Here is a 19985-nt window from a genome sequence, read left to right as displayed (position 1 = left end):
ACCCAAATGTCAATGAAAAATCTTAGTTTCCTATATATACCTTTTTAAAACCATAGTGATTTTACTGATAATTCACTTATCTTTCAAAATTTCACATCTCTGAAGTAAATATATCTCTACATCTTTAAATATTTGAAACAACCAAGAAATTGTGAAGAAATGAGTAATTCATGATGAAATTCAATTTGATTAAAAAAAAGATTTGATCAAAGGTAATAAAAGAAAAATATAGCAATTTAATAAATAGGCTGTGGTACTCAAAGAAAGATAACATGGAAACATTGATAGCAAGTATGACCGTACCAGTAATAGCAGAGGAAGTTGCTATTTTCATGGGGGGGAAAAACTTCCAAAAATGAGGTAACAAATTTTTTTAAAAAACATTTTTTAAGAGATAACAGGAAGTAACAAAATAAAACTTTAAGTATTTTAAGTTGCATTTAATTAAAGTGTTACTATGTTTTTGATATTTCTATCCCAAAAATGTTCCTTCAAAGTTTACCCTAAGAAAAACAATAAGAAAAACATAAAGCATATAAAGACATTTAATTTTGTACTTGTTAAAAACCAATTCACCAAACTAGAATGTGAGAATACAAATTTAAATTAAATTTGATTTCTTTGAAGGTACTGTACACTTCAAAGTCTGTTTTTATGTGACAATATCCATTGTAAATTCTTTAAAACTTCATTAAAAGAAAAGACATAACAGAGACATAATAACTGAATGACAAACTTATTTCTAGATGCCCCTTTTTGTTTTCTCAAGTTCTGTTTTTAATAAAAGTGAGTTGGAAGTGGAATTCAATCTCTTTATGCCCAGTGAGGTCAGTCTGAATGACAAGAAGAAAGAATCTATAGATTTGCATCCTGAGAACCAAAATGTTTCCCATTAAGGAACAGACTTTGAAATGTCTTTCCTTTCTGAGCTAATGGTTATTGGTCTGTAAGTGATAAAATTTCTTGCGTGAAGTTTGATATAAAATTTCCTTTGGGAAGACTGTTTTCTTCAGTTAGAATTTAATTACGAATTTGATCATTCTGCCTAAACATTTAAAGACCTTATTCAATTTTTATTGTTAATTATTTTGTAAATTTTAAGTCCTTTAGAGAATGTTCAAAGAAAAACATTTTTCAAGATAATTTCCCTTTTTTAGGCAACATACCATTTTTAGAGGTTTATTCTGACAAATTTCACCACAATCTCAATTATTCAAAACTTATACTCCTCCCAATGGAATTTTTTCATCCTCAGTATTCATTCATGTACTGAGATTTTTTAGCTTTTTAAATGAGAAACATTTTAAGTATATATTTTCCCTTATTAGAAATTTAAAAATCAGAAATTTAGTAATTCTACATTTAATCTTTTTGGCAAAGTTGGATTCTTTCCTAGAATATGTTTTTACAAAATTTTAATTACAAAATATAATTTTCCCAAAAAAGTACATCGTATAAGCATACCTCCACCTTGAAACAAAAGTCCCTAAAGGCCCAGGACTTCAGAATTCACACAACCAAAAGGGTTCGCTAGATAAACCATACGTTTAAGAACATACAAGCCAATAGAAGGGATCTATGAAGGATAATCACCTTAAGAGAAAAAACTTTGTGCAGATGACACTGGTTCAAATGCATTCCCTTGGGGAAAAAAAATCAACTCTGTAAAGATAGCAGATGGATTTGTTTAAATAGTAATAAAATTAACGAGGGACTTTAATAACCATCACAAATTATCAAGCATGCAACCATACTACAACAAAAGGCAATTTTTTTGCCCATACAGCATGTTTGTCAGACACTAACAGATGGAAATTTCAAGCTTTTTATAGTCATAGGCATGTAGATCTAGCGATGCAACATGTGGGAGAAAACAGTTTTACTTTCATTTCAGCAAGAAAGTCAAAGAGCTTCCAAGGGCTTACCACTGGTGGATCAACAGGTGCTGGTGGTTGTACTTGGAGGTTTACCGCAACAGTCTGTGGAGGAGGAAGAGTCTGAAATGGCAACTGGACCAATGCTTCTGCAGCTGGAAGCTCCTCTTCCGACACCAAAGCATTCTGCACCAAAACCTGGCCCTGGGATAGAATGTCAGGCTGCACTTGTAAAGACTGCATAGACTGCAAGGGCAGTGGAGGAATCTGAGCTGGAGGAGATGCTGACATCTGTGGAGGGGTTGCGATTGGGATTGGAGAGGACTGCAGGGTTGAATATTGCTGATGTGATGCTGGAGACACAATCTGCTGACCTGGGGACACCAAGGCAGACTGCTGAACTGGGCCAATGTGTACAACAGGGGAAGCTGGAAGTGGAAGATGAGATGGAAGATTCAGCTGTGCTGCAGGCTGCACCTGATTAGCAGAGGACTGTTGCAAGTTTGGCCCTGGCTGGAGAGCTGATGACACAAGAGGGTGCGGCTGGATAAGTGCTTGTGGATGAATAATTATAGTCGGAGACTGACTTGGCGAATGAGGTGGCGGAGGAGACACCACGACAGACTGCTGTGCGGACTGTGACTGGCTAGGAGACATTGTGAGAGGAGGGGCATGGCTCTGAATTGGTGAACAATGCTGTGCCTGGGCACTACTGGGAGCTGGGGGCAGGCCGTGGTTTGGGAGAGGTATGCAGTGCTGGGATGCGGGTGGATCGTGACTTGGATTCTGAAGTGTGATTGGCTGAATTTGCTGTTGCTGCTGCTGTAGTATCAGCTGATGATGGGAAACCTTGGGAGGTGGTGAATGAAGAGGAATCTGCTGATGTTTTATTAGAGGATGAGGCTGAATTGGAGGATATGAAGCTGTGAGAGAAAAAAATGACAATTAGTATTTATTTCAAAAATGTAGAAATTTTAAAATAAATCTAAAGGAGGAAAGTTTTTACATCAGACGGTCATAATCATCAGAGAGCTATTAAAAGTCTTCCAGACAAGAGCGACTTGAAAATGTAATGACAAACTTTTCCTTGGAAAACTATAAAGATTTCAGAAAATAAGTTGTATTGTGATAAGTTCCAAAAGAAAATTGCCTAAAACAATTATTTTATAAATCTGAATCTACACATGATTTATTCTTATTAAATTTTATAGGTCCCCAGAATATCTTCATTAACTTTCATGTTTTTTAAATTTTATTAAATTTATTGGGGTGACATTGGTTAATAACATTATATAGGTTTCAAGTGTACAATTCTATAACATTAACTTTTAACAAAGTTAATCCACTTGAATTCCTTCTTTGGGGAGAAGAGGAGAAGTATCACTGAACAAGTTTAATATATATAATGTCAAAATCATAAAAAATATAAAATATATAAAATAAAGGTCTCATCCTTTCTAATCTGTGTCTAAACATTCTTCCAACTAATAGTCAAAGTAATTACTTATAAAGCTTCCCAAATAAGTTTCCAAATTGAGCCAAGATGAAGAGTTGGTATAATTTGACCCAGGAAGAAAAAATGTTTTGTTTAAAAAGTTAATTCAGTTAAGCAAAAACAGATGTGTGAATCCTAGAGCATGGTTAAATAATCGCTGTAACTAAGAAATGAAATTTCAGGGGCCCTTTGAAATCTAGGAGAGTACTAGTTTTACTTGCAGAGAAAATGAGGCAATCAGAAGTCAGTGCTGTCTAAATAAAGGATTTTGTTTTACTTTTCTTCCCCCCAACAAAAACAAACAAACCTACATTACTCTATAAGAGATAGTCCAGTTTTCTCCACAGAGGAGGACTCACAACAGGGATAATATATATAAGAATTAGCAAAATCAAGTATTCTCATCATTATGCCATTTCTGTACACTAGTGCATATGTTTACACAGAGGGAGATGCTGATGAAATCCTCTCTATCTGAATAAGAATGAAAACTGGATTCACTATATATAAATGTATATCAGTATGTTGTACACCTGAAACTAATATTGTATGTCAACTGTAATTGAAAATAAATTTAAAAATAAACTGAGTTCACTAGAAGACAAACTGAAAAGATTGCTTAATATTAATACCATGTAAAAATTATACACATTTAAAATAGGTCTAAAGACAAGGCAAAATTTTTTTCTTAATCTCAGAATGTTAAGATAAAGACTATAATGTCTTGCATCTATTTTTATATTCAACCACATTTGTGACAAAGGCCTTATAAAAACTCTTAACAACTTCAAACCAAATTTTTGCATTTCGTTGGTTAGTATTTAAAATTTTGGAGATCCTTTAAGGAAATTAACATCTGATTAACATCTCAAAAAAAAGAGGAATTCAAAAGTTTTAACAAATATCCATGAATTGTAAAAAAATAATGGAAATTAGTCTAAAATTTCATGTAACAAAATAATTTTCACATAACTATACTAGCACTTCAAACTAAGACTGAAAATTTAGGTCAGCATTTTATAAATGTGTTGATAAAGACTCTATATAGAGTATTCAATAAAATCTTGGATTTCTATAGAATGCCTTGCCTCCAAGGGGCTCAAGGGGCTTTTATATGCCTCCCATTTGTACAAAAAAAAAAAAATGCCTGTGAAATAGGTAGGTATTATAGGTATTATTATTCGCCTTTTTAAACATAAGGAAGTAGTGTCTGCAAGCATAATAGCAAAGGCCCCATGTAATTCAATTTTTAAAATTATAATTAAAACTTACTATATTCTTGACACACACTGGATATTTATTCACAGGAATAAAAATGTTGGTGCTCTAGCAAGTAAGCAGTCTTTTTTTTGTATTCTAGAGCTGATAATCAATAGGTTAATAATCTATCCTTTCACCAAGATTAAATTTTTCTTTTATCAGAAATCAAAACGAGTCCATAAGTCCAACTGTAAAGCACATATATTAAAGAATAATTATGAGGATATCTAAAGCAATACTTCTGTACAAGAAAAGTCCTAGTGCTCTGGAGAATCATATATGTTTGTTTATTTCTCTAATTTTAATAAACACTTTATCATTGTCAGGGGGGGCCTTATAATTGGAAAATTAATGATTGGTATCATCTCTCACATATGGTAGAACTCTTTAATTATTGTAGGTAATTAAAGATATTATTGTAAATTATTAAATACATTATTTCATTCAATAGTTAAACAACAATCCCATGAGGTAAACAGGGTACTACATTAATCCAATATACTACAGGCAAACTGAGCATTAAGTGACTTGCCTGAAATCACAAGAACCCATAGTCCTAAATAAGGCTGGGTTCCTACGGACGGGGTATTTTTGTCCCCTAAAGTTCATATCTTGAAGCACTAAGCCTTAATATGACTGCATTTGGTAATGAGGCGTCTTAAGGAAGTATGAAGGTTAAATGAGATCAGAAAAGTGAGACCCTGACCTAGAAGAATTAGTGTCATTATAAGAAGAGATACCAGAGAGCTCGTCATCCTCTCTCTCCTAGCACTCAGATGAAAGGCCATGCGAGGACACAGTTAGAAGGCAGCCATCTGCAAACCAGGAAGAGAGCTCTCACCAAAAACCAAACACTGCTAGACCTGGATCTTGGGCTTTCCAGCCTCTTCTAGACTGTGAGAAAACAAATTTCTGTTGTTTAAACCAGCCAGTCTATGGTATTGTTTTTACAGCAGTCTGAACAGACTAATACAGGCTTTCCACTACGCACCGAATTAATGTTGGCAAAAAATGGTATGTGTTTTTCCAACTAAGCTAATTTCATAAAAACTCTAAAAACTGCCATAAAAAACTTCAGCTCTAATATAGTTAATGATAATTTCCAGACATTTGGTTAAAGTTTATCTTTATATAGTAAAAGCAGAATTATTAACTATCAAGTGGGAATTGCTAGTTAATGAAGAAATGATGAAAACCAAATGATTTTATCACTCTAGAAATACATATAAGGAGAAAATAACCATGTCCATTGTAATAATTATTATACCATACTATATTAGAATACAAATAGATTTTTTAATATTTGAAAGTGACCTGCAGGAACAAGCATTTTTCTAACTGAGGAAAAGAACCAATTACCAATTCAAGAATCTCCAAAAACAATCTTATCTTCAGACCAACTTCCAGAGCAGAAAGAACTAAAAGGGTGGGAAAATACAGCTTTTGACTTGCCAAAAAATACAAATTGGTTTGAATATTTGCAGTGTAAGGCTTGAACGAATTTTAACGAACTTGGAAGTTTGATGGCTGCAAAGGTTTATGTGACTTAGGACGCTCCATGGTTTAGTTTCTAATCCCACCAGGGAATACCGCAGTTTGGTTAATATACATAAGATCTGAATTTGGAATTACAATTGTTCTGAAACTCTTTAATGGTTTTAGCCTACTGGTCTCCTCCACACCTACATAAATATTATCACACTAGCAATGAAAGGAGGAAGAATAAGTGTCAACTTAGAACCAAGTACGGGAGTTCAGGGAGGCTGAAAATCTGAAAGGAGATCTCCTCACTTGAACTAACCCTGAAAGAGTTCCTGGCTTTCTCTGAAGGTAGCATTCCCTTTGGAAGGAAATTAACCTTCCCTCCATTATAATCTATCAAAACTATGGGAATCACTGGGAGCTGTCCCCTGAGCAGTCATTCCAAGCACAGTAGGTCCTTGCTGCCTAGTCAGTGACTCCTATCAACACTGGCCAGTGACTGTTTTCAGAGTGCGAATACTCTGGACAGTTCAATATAAAAATCCTGTTGTCAACGCATACAGAGAGCAGGGCCTGGCACACAAATGTTTATAAAAAAAGAATTCATATCTAACTATACAATGAATAAATTTATGAATTTATACATTATAACAAAGCCTGCACTTACCTAAGTTTCAGATTTAAGAATTCTAAGCAGTGATACCTAATTAGTACAAATGGAAAAAACTATGCTATAACTTCCACAATTCAAATGGGGGGAAAAAATCAACTATTAATCCACCAAAAATCAGTACATATAAGGCACAACTTAGTACTGTCAATATAAAAGGAAGAAAAGGTGAATCTGAAAAAGGATTAAAAGAGGTAATAAATTTAAACTGCCTGACACAATACTATTGTCCTACACTCAAAGAGCTTACTGTCTAGTAGAAAAGCTAAGATCAGTAAGTATATAAATAACTATAAAAGTACGATAAAGGAGCATAAAAATGCTACACAAATTCACAGTAATGAGAGATTTCTAACTTGGGGGAATCACACTATCCCAGCATTTTGAGACTGGGTGATGTAGAGAATGTTAGCAATATTAGCACAGAGGAAACATGAAAAGAGAAATCAGTTTAGGTGGAGAAACAGCAGACTTCACTAGTGTAAAATGAAGCTTTAAAAAGTAGTACAGGGTTATAAAAAGATAGAAGATGCTTACCTGATAAGGTTGGATCAAAGGATTTTTTTTTAATGAAATGTGAGGTGTCTAGTCCAGTGCATGACATATACATACTTTCAATAAATAAGTTACACTGGTATAAAAATATGTGCAGTTATATTAAGAATAGGGGAGACCTAAATCTTGAGAAACAAAGGAAAAAATCCAGCATGAGGGAGACAAAAGATGTAATAGTAACGAGAGGAGGTCAGGAGCTGTTAAAAAAGATGCAATCATTGACACCAGCAAATAATGCTTACTTTAAAGAAGAAAGGAAATAATTCCTTATCTTATTAGACATGAAGAACTCAACACCGAGAAATTCTGAGATGAATACAAGGGACAGTAAGGAAACTCACTCCGAACGGCCCCAACATTTTCAGCATGAGAACCATGAAGCAAAGTTATCTATAGATAGCAATGAGCACACATGGAATTCTAAGGTTGATGAGAATGAAAATGACTTAGCTGATTGATTCCCTGACATCTTCCTCTCAGAGATGAAATCAGAGATGGAAAAAAGCAATATGGTAAGGAAAATCATTATGCATAATTCTTATTTTTGGAAAGTGATAAATTCCTCCCACTAATGACAACTTTAAACAAAAAATATGCTTGCTTTTTTAAAGGCTTTTATAGTTTTTGTTCCACTAAAGCACATCAAATAAACTACTGGCAAATCTTGTTTTTAAAGCTTAAAGGTTTTATTGTAAAGTGAGAGACCAGCATATAATGAAGATGTTAATCAAATGTCAGCTGACCAAAAAAAATTTCTACCTTATTATAATTTATTTTAGCTGTTGGGCTCTTTTGATTTCTTTGTTTTTCAATATTGAGATGTCCTTTTTTTAAATTATGAAATTCACATTTTAAAATGCTTTTAAAGTATCATTCTTGTTCAAGTAATGGACATCTTTTGTTTTGCTCTGCCTGCTAAGAAAATGAATAATGCAACTATTTTCAACAAAAGTTTTATCCCACCTGGTGCTATTAACTGGTGAATACTAGATGTCCGGGTGACAGCTGTGCTTCGTGATTCCAGACTTGGACTTTCTCCTTTCTTACTTTCTGGAGAAGGATCTCGTTGGCTGATTTTAGAACTGGTCACTGTTGTTTTGTTATGACAAATTGTCAATGACTGAGTTTGACTAGTGCTTTTTGGCGGACCATTCTGTGAGCTAGATAATACACCCAACTTCTGGCTGCGTAATGTTAAATTCTGAACCTAAGAACCACATAACAAAAAATAAGGATAAAACAGATGGTATTAATTGCTGTGGTAATCATTACCATTATAACAATAATGACAACACATTTATATATGTTTTCATACATAAAGCTCCAAGCACTTGAAACAACTGATTAATCCTAAAGGAAAGGGGAGTTATTATTTTAAGTAATCATATCTTAAATATTAAGGGGCTTTTTTAAAAACAGATATTAAGGGAAAGAATCATTAAGAACTAAATGAAAGTGGAATATATATATTCATTTGCTATATATACATACACACACACACACATACATATACAATACTATGTTTGCTATATACCTATATACACATATACACGTATATATACACGTATATATAGCAAATGAACTATGATTATGAGTAAATTACTCTGCAACATACTGCACTTTAAAGTTACCAACTTGAGGAAGTCAAAGAGAAGGAGAAAGAAGCAGGTGTTTCCAGGTAAAGGAGAAAACTTGAACAAAGTTACAAAGGTAAGAGAGCCCAGGATGTGTACAGAATAATGAGCAATTCCTTCAACTTCAGTCTGACTTCTCCATGCCAGGACTGTGAAACATTTTAAAGTTACAAATACCTCATAAACTTGCACAAAATTACTACACATAATGAGGAGAGTGTGGCTACAGTATTACTTTCTTAATAAAGATGAGAAAGAGATAACCAAGAAAAGTTACCAACTCTATAGAGATTCTAAGGGAACACTAATCTTGTAAGAAAACTAATTTAACAAATCACCTACCCCTTTGTGATAATTATGTAAAGCATTTCCCATTAACTCCTTTTTAAGGTTAGGTTTTGTTGTTGTTGTTTTTGCTGCTGCTGTTGTTAGGAAACAGTTCCTTGTCTTTGAGAACCAGACGTCATGAACTGAAAAGATTGTGCACGGCCTGGGAATGGTTCCTGTGATGGCACCTGTCCACACCCGGGACTATTCTAAAGATACTTCCAGTCTGGGTGGCGGAAAGGATCGCCTCAACTATTCTCACCTGAGGTTTACAACATTTCCAAACAGCAGGCAGAAAAATGCCTCTCCAACAGTTGCCTCACTTTTTGCCTATCTGGAATGAATGCACCAGACACATTTATGCTAGGACTGGGCCTGGGAGAGAAACTGAAGTAAAAGATTCTAAAGTGACAAAGCAAATGATATGCTGCTGCTTTAGGAATGCTCTTCTGTTTCATGTGTGTTCTGTCTCTATACAACAGGGGTGTCCAAACTGTGGCCCGCGGGCCAACTGCGGGCCATGATCCATTGTTAACTGGCCCACAGCAAATTCCAAAAATATATTTAGTTTACTTAAATAAACTAGGTGAGGCAATATGTACTTCACCTCGAGTGAGTGGCCCTGCTGTTTATGTATTTTACTGCATATGGCCCTTGGTAAAGAACGTTGAAAAAAGTTTGGACACCCCTGCTATACAACTATGTCATTAACTGATGCTCAAAGCTATACTTTATCTTCCCCAGTGCCAAATGCAGGGTTCAGCCAATAGCAAGTGCTAAACAAATGTTTATTTCCAGTGTAGTCAAGGTTTTAATCAGTTCTATTCTAAGCGACTAAAATAATTTTCTAAGTGAGACCACATGGAGCATTTTCTGTTGTTTTGTTTTTGTTTTTTGTCAAATACTTCATAGCAATATAAAGTGGACTAAAAACTGCTGTATTACTGAAATTTAATACACAAGAAAAATATGCTAAATTCCAGATTTCTTAGCTTGCCACTCAAAGCCCTCCAAAGTCTAGGCCCAAACTACTTCAAGCCCCATTTCTACTCCTCCAGTCCACAATACTCATATTCAAGCCAAAATGTTCTGCTCACACTTATCCAAACTACCTTGCACTTCTTTCATTTAGAGCCCTTGCTCAAGTTCCTCTTGCCTAAAATGTCTTTCTTCTTCAAAGCTCCTTCAAAGCCCACTAAAAATCCCACTCACTCTCCCAAAGAAACTTCCCAGAAGTCCCTGGTTAGAAATAATTTCTCTTTCCTGTATAATTTGGATCATGTTGGTCTATAGCACTGACAAATGTCTAGCTTATTTTAGAATTACTCATGTCTACCGTGTTTCCCGAAAATAAAATCTACCCAGACCATCAGCTCTAATGCGTCTTTTGGAGCAAAAATTAGTATAAGATCCGGTCTTACATTATTATAAGACCTGGTATCATTATATTGTATTGTATTGTATTATATTAATTATATTATATTACACATTATACCCAGTATTGTAATATATTATATTGTATTGTAATGTATTATATCATATCATACCCAGTCTTATATAAGACCCGGTCTAATATTAAAATAAGACCGGATCTTATATTAAAATAAGACCGGGTCTTATATTAATTCTTGCTCCAAAGGACGCATTAGAGCTGATGGTCTGGCTAGGTCTTATTTTCAGGGAAACATGGTATGTCTGTGAAACACTGAAACTCTGTTTGGCAGGCTCTCACCTCTGACATTCATTTTTGTATTCCCAACAGTTCAGTGCTGCAGACATAACAGAAACTCTCCAAGTCTGAAGTAGTCTCCTGTATTTGATTCTGAAATATATATTACGTGGCTATTTTTTTGTAAGTATTTAGTTCTATTTATTGTCTTCTTAGACTAACATTAAAATCTGTTCATATTTAACCATAAAATCTCAAATACCTAGTGGAGGCACATTAAAATCTTGAAAATTTGAAACATTTTCTTCAAAGGAAAAGCATAGTCACAACGTAAATGAAGATTGGACACAATGAACCCTAAAACCTGCAGCAGTCCATTTCTATAGAATAATACACTCTTTTCTTCTATTTCCTTTTGTTTCCTGGAATTTTGAAAGACAATGAATTCTGTGCATTTTATGTATTTATTACATACTATACATTATTCATATGAACAATTTAATTTTAGACTGTGGCTATATTTATGGTCATCTTGGCTTAAATATTTACAATAAATTTCAAACATGTAAACTATATTTCTAAAGTATATCACAAAGTTATTTTAGCTATTAGAAAGGTGGCATATTCAGGTTTCCATGACAGAGCTTCACTTCAGAAGAGAACCTACCCTCTCTAAATCAAGAATATTAGGGCACTCTAATGTCCAACTTTCATTGCATCTGAACTTTTCCTATAATCAAATGATGGAAACTTTCTGACTTTTGAAAAAATCTAAATTTCATATGAAGTAGTTTTGCTAATTTACATATTTTTACAGTGGATTTCCCAAATACTCTCATACCAATTATTTAATTTGTACCTAACAAACATTGTGTGAATTACTGCAGCATTCCTTTGCATATGAGGAAACTAAAAGTTAATGTCACATTGCTGACAGTAGAGCTGAGTTTCTAAATTTTAAACCCAAAGGGCTGTTTTCTCCTCAATTCTAACAGCATTCCCCAAATAGCCACAGGAAGATTTCTTACTTCTTATAAACATACTTTTAGCCCTATGATACCTTCCTGAAAATTAGAATTTTTTTAAATTAAAACATTTTTTTTGCATGATGGGGAGAAGAGATGGCGCATTTAAAATAGTAAATAGGGATAAGATATTCCAAATTTCTAATTTTTTGACTATGCTATAAATAAATTTTAATACTAAGGAAAAGCTAACTGTTATACTGACTTCTACCACTTAAAGATTATTAAAATGAAACTTAAAATTAGGTATTTCTCAATCACAAACTCATTGTTTTAAAAACTGCAAATATAAGCTTTAAAATTAACAAAGTGGAGCACAAATTTTCAAAACTAATAGCCCTGAACTTGAGGAAAGGTACCACTAGAATATTCAAAGTATTAGCATCACCTACTACTGCCAGCCTCATTCACTGCCATTTCAAAAGCACAGCAGAGGAAAACATTTGTAAAGAAATTCCTAAATGTCAATCCATTCCTCTGGTTTCTCAAACTCTATCTATCCTTGAATTAAGTCAGATTATCACAGAGCCACATATCTGGATCAGATCAAACTGAAGCCACTTTATAAATTACTTTAACTATATTCAGTATGCTATTAAAGATACTATACGATGCTCTCTCCATGAGAATCCAAAAGACAGACTGTGCTCTACAAAGCATGTTCGTTGTATTTTCCTAACAACTGGTTTATTTTACCCTGAAAACTGTAAATCCTTTAGATGGTTGTGTTTCTCTTCACTATTAGCTACTTCAAAGCTAAGAATCAAATTTGTGACTCATCTTGAGACAATGTATAACAAAAATAGTAATTAGTGGCATGTGATATTTTATGTGCCAGGCAGGCAGTATGCTAAGTACTTTATGATAACTTTATGTCTCATTTATTCCTTGTAACAACGCTGAGCCATGACTTCCAGTTTACAGTGAAATTAAGGCTTAGCACAGATAATAATAGCTAACATTTAGTGAGTGCTAACTATATATTAATCCTCACTACAACCCTATGAAGCAAGCATTATAATTATTTTATAAATATTTATTTTATCTTATATTTTTGAAACTGAGGCAAGAGATTAAGAGTATACAATAAGAAAGTGGTAGAGCATGTATTTGAACCCAGAGAGGCCGGCTTCAGAGTACAAACTTATAAACACTATGCTATACTATGACCTTGTCCAAAATCAACCAACTGGCAAGTGACAAAGCTAGCAATTGTTCTAAAGTCAGAATTTGAACCCAGGTTTTTCTGTCCCCCCCCCTTGCAAAAAAAGTACTAATGAGTGCCTATAATGTTCTAGACACTAAGTATTCATATTACTCATTCTTCGACTTACCCGCAAGTGTACGTATGACTATTAGAGATGTTTAGTAACTTGTCTAAAGCCATACAACTAATAAATGCCTGAAGTGGGAATTGAACTTAAGTTCATGCAGGACTTCATGCATGTAATCCAAATAGCAACCTCACTCCTTGCTCCATGCCACTTTATTTGTGTGTTTTTTCTTTCATGTTTTCAATTTATTTTATCTTGTTTTATTGTATGCATCTTGTAAATCAATTAAAATTTTAGCTGGAACAAAGTATAAATAAGATTTAAAATATTCTTGAAGTTGCTAATAATCTAACTCTATTAGGTTTTAATAAACCAAAACAAAACAGTAAGATCATTATTTTAACAAATCCTTTCCACAGAGAGACGTTATAAAAGTTTAGAGCTGAAAAACCTTAGTTAACAAAGACAAAGGTCTCATTTTGAAAATATAGAAACTAAAGTTCAACAAAGTTAAGGAATTATAAAGGGTCACAGAGCACATTAGGAGAAACCCAAGTTTAAATGATCCCCATCTTTATATGCTGATATATAAAAATTGGCCTTTATTATTTAGTAAAATAACATACAAAGAGGTTCTATGAAAAGTGTCAAAGAATATTATTACTATCTCACTTTTTGCTTTTTACCAAAAGACTGAGACAATTAAATTAAAAATAAGAAGCCAAGGATGACCCTAAGATATATCAATTTCTACTATATGCAGTCTAAAACATTAACTATAGAAAAATACCAAAATCATATCATACAAAGTAGTTTAAAATTTACTCAATTCATTTTTATCAACTTTACTAAGGTATAACTTACAATAAAATGAATGAACCAGTTCAACAAGTTTTGACATATGTATATACCATGTTACCACCACCCCAATCAAGATACAGAACATTTCCATCACCCTGAAAGTTCACTCATGCCCTCTCCCCATCAATTTCCCCCACCTTCTACCCAGGTATCACCAAAATGGGTTTTTTTCACTACAGATTAGTTTTGCCTAGTCTGGAGTTTCATATAACTGTAATCACAGAGTATGTACTCTCTGTGGTGTCTGGCTTCTTTTGCTAATTATAACATTTCTGAGACGCATCAGTAGTTTGTTCTCTTTTATTTCTGAGTAATACATCACACAATTTGTTTATCCATTCACCAGTTAAAGCTGTTTCAGTGTGGGGCTATTCTGAATAGAGCTGCTATGAATATTTATGGGTATGTTTATGTAAATATATGTTTTCAAATTTCTCACAGTTAACATCTGGAATTGCTGGGTCATATGTTAAGAATATGTTTAACTTTATAAGGAACTGACAAACTGCTTTCCAAAGTGGTTGTACTCCTACACTCTTACCAGCAATGTATGAGAGTATCGCTGCCGCACATTCTTGCCAATCAGTCTCCTTCATTTCAGCCATTCTAGTGAGTATGTAGTGATATTATGATTTTGATTTGCGTTTCTATAATAATTAATGATGTGCATTTTTTCATGTGATTATATCTTCTTTCATGAAGTGTTCAAATCTTTTCCCCATTTTTAATTGAATTGCTCATTCATCTTATTATTGAGTTGTAAGCATACTCTGTATATTCTGAATACAAGTTCTTGGTCAGATATATGTATTGTGAACATTTTCCCTCAGTCTATAGCTTGCCTCTTCATTTTTATTTGAAGAGCAGTTTATTCGAAGAACAGTTTTTAATTTTTATAAACTCCAATTTATCATTACTTTCTTTTATGATTAGTGCTTTTTGTGACCTATCTAAGAAAGCTCTGCCTCCCCTATAGTTGGTAAAGATGGTAAAGATATTTCAGATGTTTTTTTCTACAGGTTTCATAGCTTTGGCTGTTACCTTTAGGTCGACATTTTACATCTAGTTTATTTTTATGAATGGTGTGAGGAGAATGTTAAGGTTCATTTTTTCCATAGTACCAAACAAAGTAATATTCTATTCAAATTTTTAATTTAAAATTTACCCAATTAATTTTTAATCTTAAAATCCATCTTGACTTAGTTATTACACAACTGCTTACAAAGGAATCTACACAAAAGCATACATCTCACATAAGAGAAATAAATCTGCTTTACAATAAAACTAAACATATAATGTCATAGCAAAAACTCATTTTCACTAATGTCAAATAACCTAAATATCTGTGTTTAATGGTATTATAATTTCTATAGAAAAAAAACTTTCTTGAAGTTCTTATTGTATTTTATTAAATTTCAACCTGAATTGTATGACAACGAGCACTGAAACCATCAGTAACTTACACACAAATGTATGTTTATCTTTAACCTGAAGATCCAGAACTCAAGTACCACATTATGAAGCTAGACAAGCTCACCTGAGTAGCTGCAGACTGACAGGAAGATGACGATGACGACGAGACAACAGGAATGTCAGACTGTACAGCAGCCACAGTGGTAGCGGGTGTGAAAATCAGCTGTACAGACAGAAAAAACCAAAAAAATACTCTAAGACAAAAGAACATGTCTCACAGACAATGTATAGCAGGCAAGAGAGACTGAAATTTGTGACGAAAGACAATGCAGTTTAGGACTTCCTTCTAAGCAAAAGGGTTTACACGACAAAGAGAAGTTTCTGATAATAGAGAACTCAAAAAAAAAATCAAACATTTTTGAAACAGCTCATGATTCTGATGAGTAGAAAAATAAATCAGTGCTCAAAAAAGAATATGCATTTCGGTAACATGAAATCCTCATATAAATTTTGCCCAAATAAGCTATTATACTTAAACTTCTCCCAAATCAAAACTCCATGGCAAGATGACTAAAACAGAAGTTATAATAAACAACCATAGTCACTTCTCTTGAATACAAATTAAATTTCAGTGAGAAACATGAAAAGAAACATCAAAAAGTCTTTTCAGTCCTCTTGACCACAGAGGATAGCTATGCCACAGACTATACTATTTCATTCAACTACATAGGACCCTATAGTACAAACATACGTTCTTTCTTGATTTTAAAACTATCTGTAAAGAAAAATTCATTATAAATGTAAATGCCACAACATGTCAAAATTCAGCAACAAAACAGCCTGTAAAAAAGCTTCACATCGAAAAGAATAATAATAAAGGAAAGAAAGATATACTCAGTTTATTTACTTATAATCACCATCTCTTTTCAACTGCTTTTTTCAGTATTGAGACAGAAGGGAATTAACTTAAAAAGGCAATATAATCCACTCAGAGATTAGCCAACCATATTTAGTAAACTATGACTTATTTCAAAGAATGCGTATATTTTATTTCAAAATTGCCTAGCATTAATCAGTTTCTCAAAAACTATTCCTGTTTAAATTAAAATTACCAATTACAGAATCTTTTAAACTTCAGTTTTTTTATATACTAAATTTAAGTGAATTAAACAACAAAGTATAATTTTGATTCACAAGAAGATAATTTCCAATATAAACATCTGAAAGCACTAAACCTAAAGAGAAGATGTTCTATTTAGCTTGAACCATATGAAACTGTTAAGGGGTCAAAAATGGTCAAATTACAACCATTTCAAATGGTTCTGGCTAATTTTGAAGCATATTATTAATTAAATTGATCTCATGGGGAAAAAAACAGAAGTATGGTAATATCTACAGAATAACCAGTAAATAAAAGGTGGGTCATGTCATTGCTTTCTGTAAGAAATATGATGGGAAACTTTCTTTGCAGTTTCAGTAGTGATCTGGGCATCCAGACATATATTCAGTACACTGGACAAAAAAGAATAGAAATAAAATATATATTAGGCCAAAGCTTTTGTCTAGCTACCTGTTAAAGACATCAAATAAAGTAAATGTCAAGCAATTTATACATTCCTTAAAGAAGCTCAACAGTTAAATTAGAAAATCAGTAGGTACTAAAATGCAGTGTAGCCAAATTAACATTTCCTATATGAATAAAAGATCAAAGTGAGGATAAGAACACAAATCACCTTACAGAATTTGAGATGGGAATAACCAAAGCTAAGAATCATCTGGTAAATTACCAGGAACTCCAATCCAAATTTCAGAAGATTCCACAATATAAATTCTAACTTATGTTAAAACAAACAAGTTTTTAACATTTCTAACTATTTCATCAAATCTAAGATGTCAAAGATATACAATAATTTTACGTATCATTGTAAGGACCAATTATAACTGTAAGATGACATCACTTATAAAATGCATCTCAGTTTCAGAGATGTTAAAATGTGAAAAAAGATTTGAAATCAGTGAAATGTGATACTAAAAAATGACTCCTATGTTACAGAATCTGTTAAGCTTCCCGATGTTGCTAATTACTATTTGACACACCAAGAAGGCCTACCAATTAAAAGTAGGACTTTTCATGACATAAATGTACAAGAGCTAAGCACATGCACACACAAAAAATTGTTAAAACATTTCTTCAATATTAAAAATGCCCTTATTGCATCAAATCAAGAAATATTTTGATCTCAAGGCCTTAAACACTGAAAAAATTTGGATAGCTCACATCTTACCATTTGAGCTCGGAGATACATTTGAGCTTGGCTTGCCGTTAGGGTGGGGGAGGTACTCCCTAGTAACATAGTCTGTTGGGTAATACTGCCGCTGGTAGAACTGGAAGCCTGGGAACGGCTTATTAACTGTGCAGGTGTAGGAGAAGTGGAGAGGTTGATCTAAGGAAGAAAACATATTAGGTCATAGGCTTCCATTTCTTGCTTCCATGTCACTGAATTTCACCAAGCTGCACTCAGGCAATCAATGGTATATACAGTGGCTGAGGAACCTGAAAGAGAGGGTTTCATCTGTAACAGACGCCCCTCACTTCCTTGGGCAATTATTTGCATATAGGCAAATGACAGCATTTACTAGTTAGTAATTAGAACAATTTTGAAGGATATCCTCAATGTGTTTCAATAAGATTCCAGTATCTTAAAGTATCATTTCCACTACTTCCCAAATATTATGGCTAATATTCCATTATTTTAATATTCTACATAATAACTTAAAACATTCAAATCAACCATCTTACACTATTTTGTCAGTTTCTGTCACATTCTGAGGGGTTTCTGAAGTGAACAAAAATTAAAACACAGATAATCCATTCATACATATAAAAACACATGCAACATATAATTAGCACAACATTCTCCCCCAAAAAGCTCTCAGAGAAGAAACTACAATTGCTACTTGTCAAACAGATGGAATTAAATTATAAACACTATTTAAAGTTTAAAACTACTGTTAAAGAATAAACTAGTGCATAGTCTATTTCTAGGATACGTAAGAGATTAGTAACGATTGTATCTGTGAAGGTACACCGGGTGGGGTAGGTAGGGAACAGGGCAAAGGGAAATACGTATACCCTTTTTTATCTTTCCAAGTTCATACCGTATGCATGTAACACCCATTTTAAAAATAAATAATATTTTTAATGAGAGTAACATAATCTGACCTCAAATCCTTTTTGTAGACAAAGCAGAGAATAAAATTAAGAAATTGTTTATTAGACTTTTGATTCACGCAATAAGGCAGACTGGACTAATACATCCTGTGCCAAATATACTAACTGCAATGATAAATCAACATGAAAAATAAGAATATATAGCTGAATTCAAAAAAGGGAAGGGGAGAAGGGAATTTCTAGGTGCCAGAAAGGAAGAAACTCAAAGATGTAAAGCTACAGCTGACTTCAAGGCAGACTTGGGGGGTACTGGATTACAGATTCAGAAGACCTGATTTTGAGCCTATTTCGGGGAAGAGCTGGAAGTAAATATGCTATTTTGAGCCAAGATCCTCAAAAGGGCTGCTCAATATAAGAAAAGGGAGCTGGAAAAGCTCCACCCATATCCTGAGAAACAGCGAGGAAGTTTGCCATCTGCCCTGCTCAGTGGAGAGAGTCTTCCATGAGAATCAAAACGCCAGGCTTGTGCCATGTGGGGGTACAGAATCCAAATTTACACTGTCTGTACAGTTCCATAATCCACCCCAAACATTAGCATTTGCACTAGTCTAGGATATTTGTTAAACTGAAATGACTGGAGGAAGCTGAGAGAAGGCTATACAGGAGGACCTTTCTGTACTATTTTTGTAACTTCCCATGAGTCTATACTTATTTTAAAATAAAAAGTTTAAAAAAAAAAAACTATACAGAGGGTATACAAGAGTTGGTTAATTAATTCCCTAAATTTAGCTGTATCTTTTAAGTATTTAATTTTAATACGTAATCCTGTAGTTCAGTACATAAACAAAATACAGAATTAGTCTGTAATCTGTTTTTTACTTCTAGCATACCACTAAAACCCCGTTAGCAATAACCATCAATGCCCTCTATCTGACAAATTCAGTGGATGCTTTTCAGACTTCCCTTTCAACATTCTTTACCAGCTCTTCTCTCTGGCCCACCCCCCAAAATATTCATGCTTTGTCTTCAACATTTCTCTTCTTGAATTCCTAGATTATCACATCTATTCCTATAGTTTCAAATGATTGATGACTCTCAATCCTTTTGATGACACTCTTATTCTGAGCTCCAGATCCAAACATCCACAGAACACATCTTTCTGGATGTCTCTTACCAACCGAAACTCAACACGTTCAAACACCAAACTCATTATTATTCCTTCTTAAACCAGCGTCTCCTCAAATGGCCATTGGTATTTTTAAATCCCCCACAAC

General features: G+C 33.6%; 1 protein-coding gene across 7 annotated transcripts in view; it reads right to left on the bottom strand.

Moving 5' to 3' along the window:
• PHC3 (polyhomeotic homolog 3) overlaps positions 1-19985 on the bottom strand; it is a 71231-nt gene that overhangs the window by 29924 nt on the left and 21322 nt on the right. For 3 of the 7 annotated variants that reach the window (XR_013994734.1, XR_013994735.1, XM_081070226.1), the window contains exons 5-9: positions 17825-17983; positions 15664-15762; positions 8300-8543; positions 1926-2797; positions 1594-1641 (exon numbers count right to left, since the gene is read on the bottom strand). Coding sequence is in view for 4 of the 7 variants with exons in the window: in XM_081070226.1 (XP_080926352.1) it covers positions 1594-1641; positions 1926-2797; positions 8300-8543; positions 15664-15762; positions 17825-17983 (1422 nt within the window). In the remaining 3 variants the exon portion in view is untranslated. The remainder of the gene's footprint in view (positions 1-1593; positions 1642-1925; positions 2798-8299; positions 8544-15663; positions 15763-17824; positions 17984-19985) is intronic. The other 4 variants (XR_013994736.1, XM_081070227.1, XM_081070228.1 and 1 more) reach the window with 3 other exon arrangements.

Source organism: Rhinolophus hipposideros (genome assembly GCF_964194185.1).
Source record: "Rhinolophus hipposideros genome assembly, chromosome: 2".
Classification (NCBI taxonomy): domain Eukaryota; kingdom Metazoa; phylum Chordata; class Mammalia; order Chiroptera; family Rhinolophidae; genus Rhinolophus; species Rhinolophus hipposideros.
Note: the sequence above shows the minus strand (reverse complement) of the source record. Positions and strands in the feature narration are given on the sequence as shown.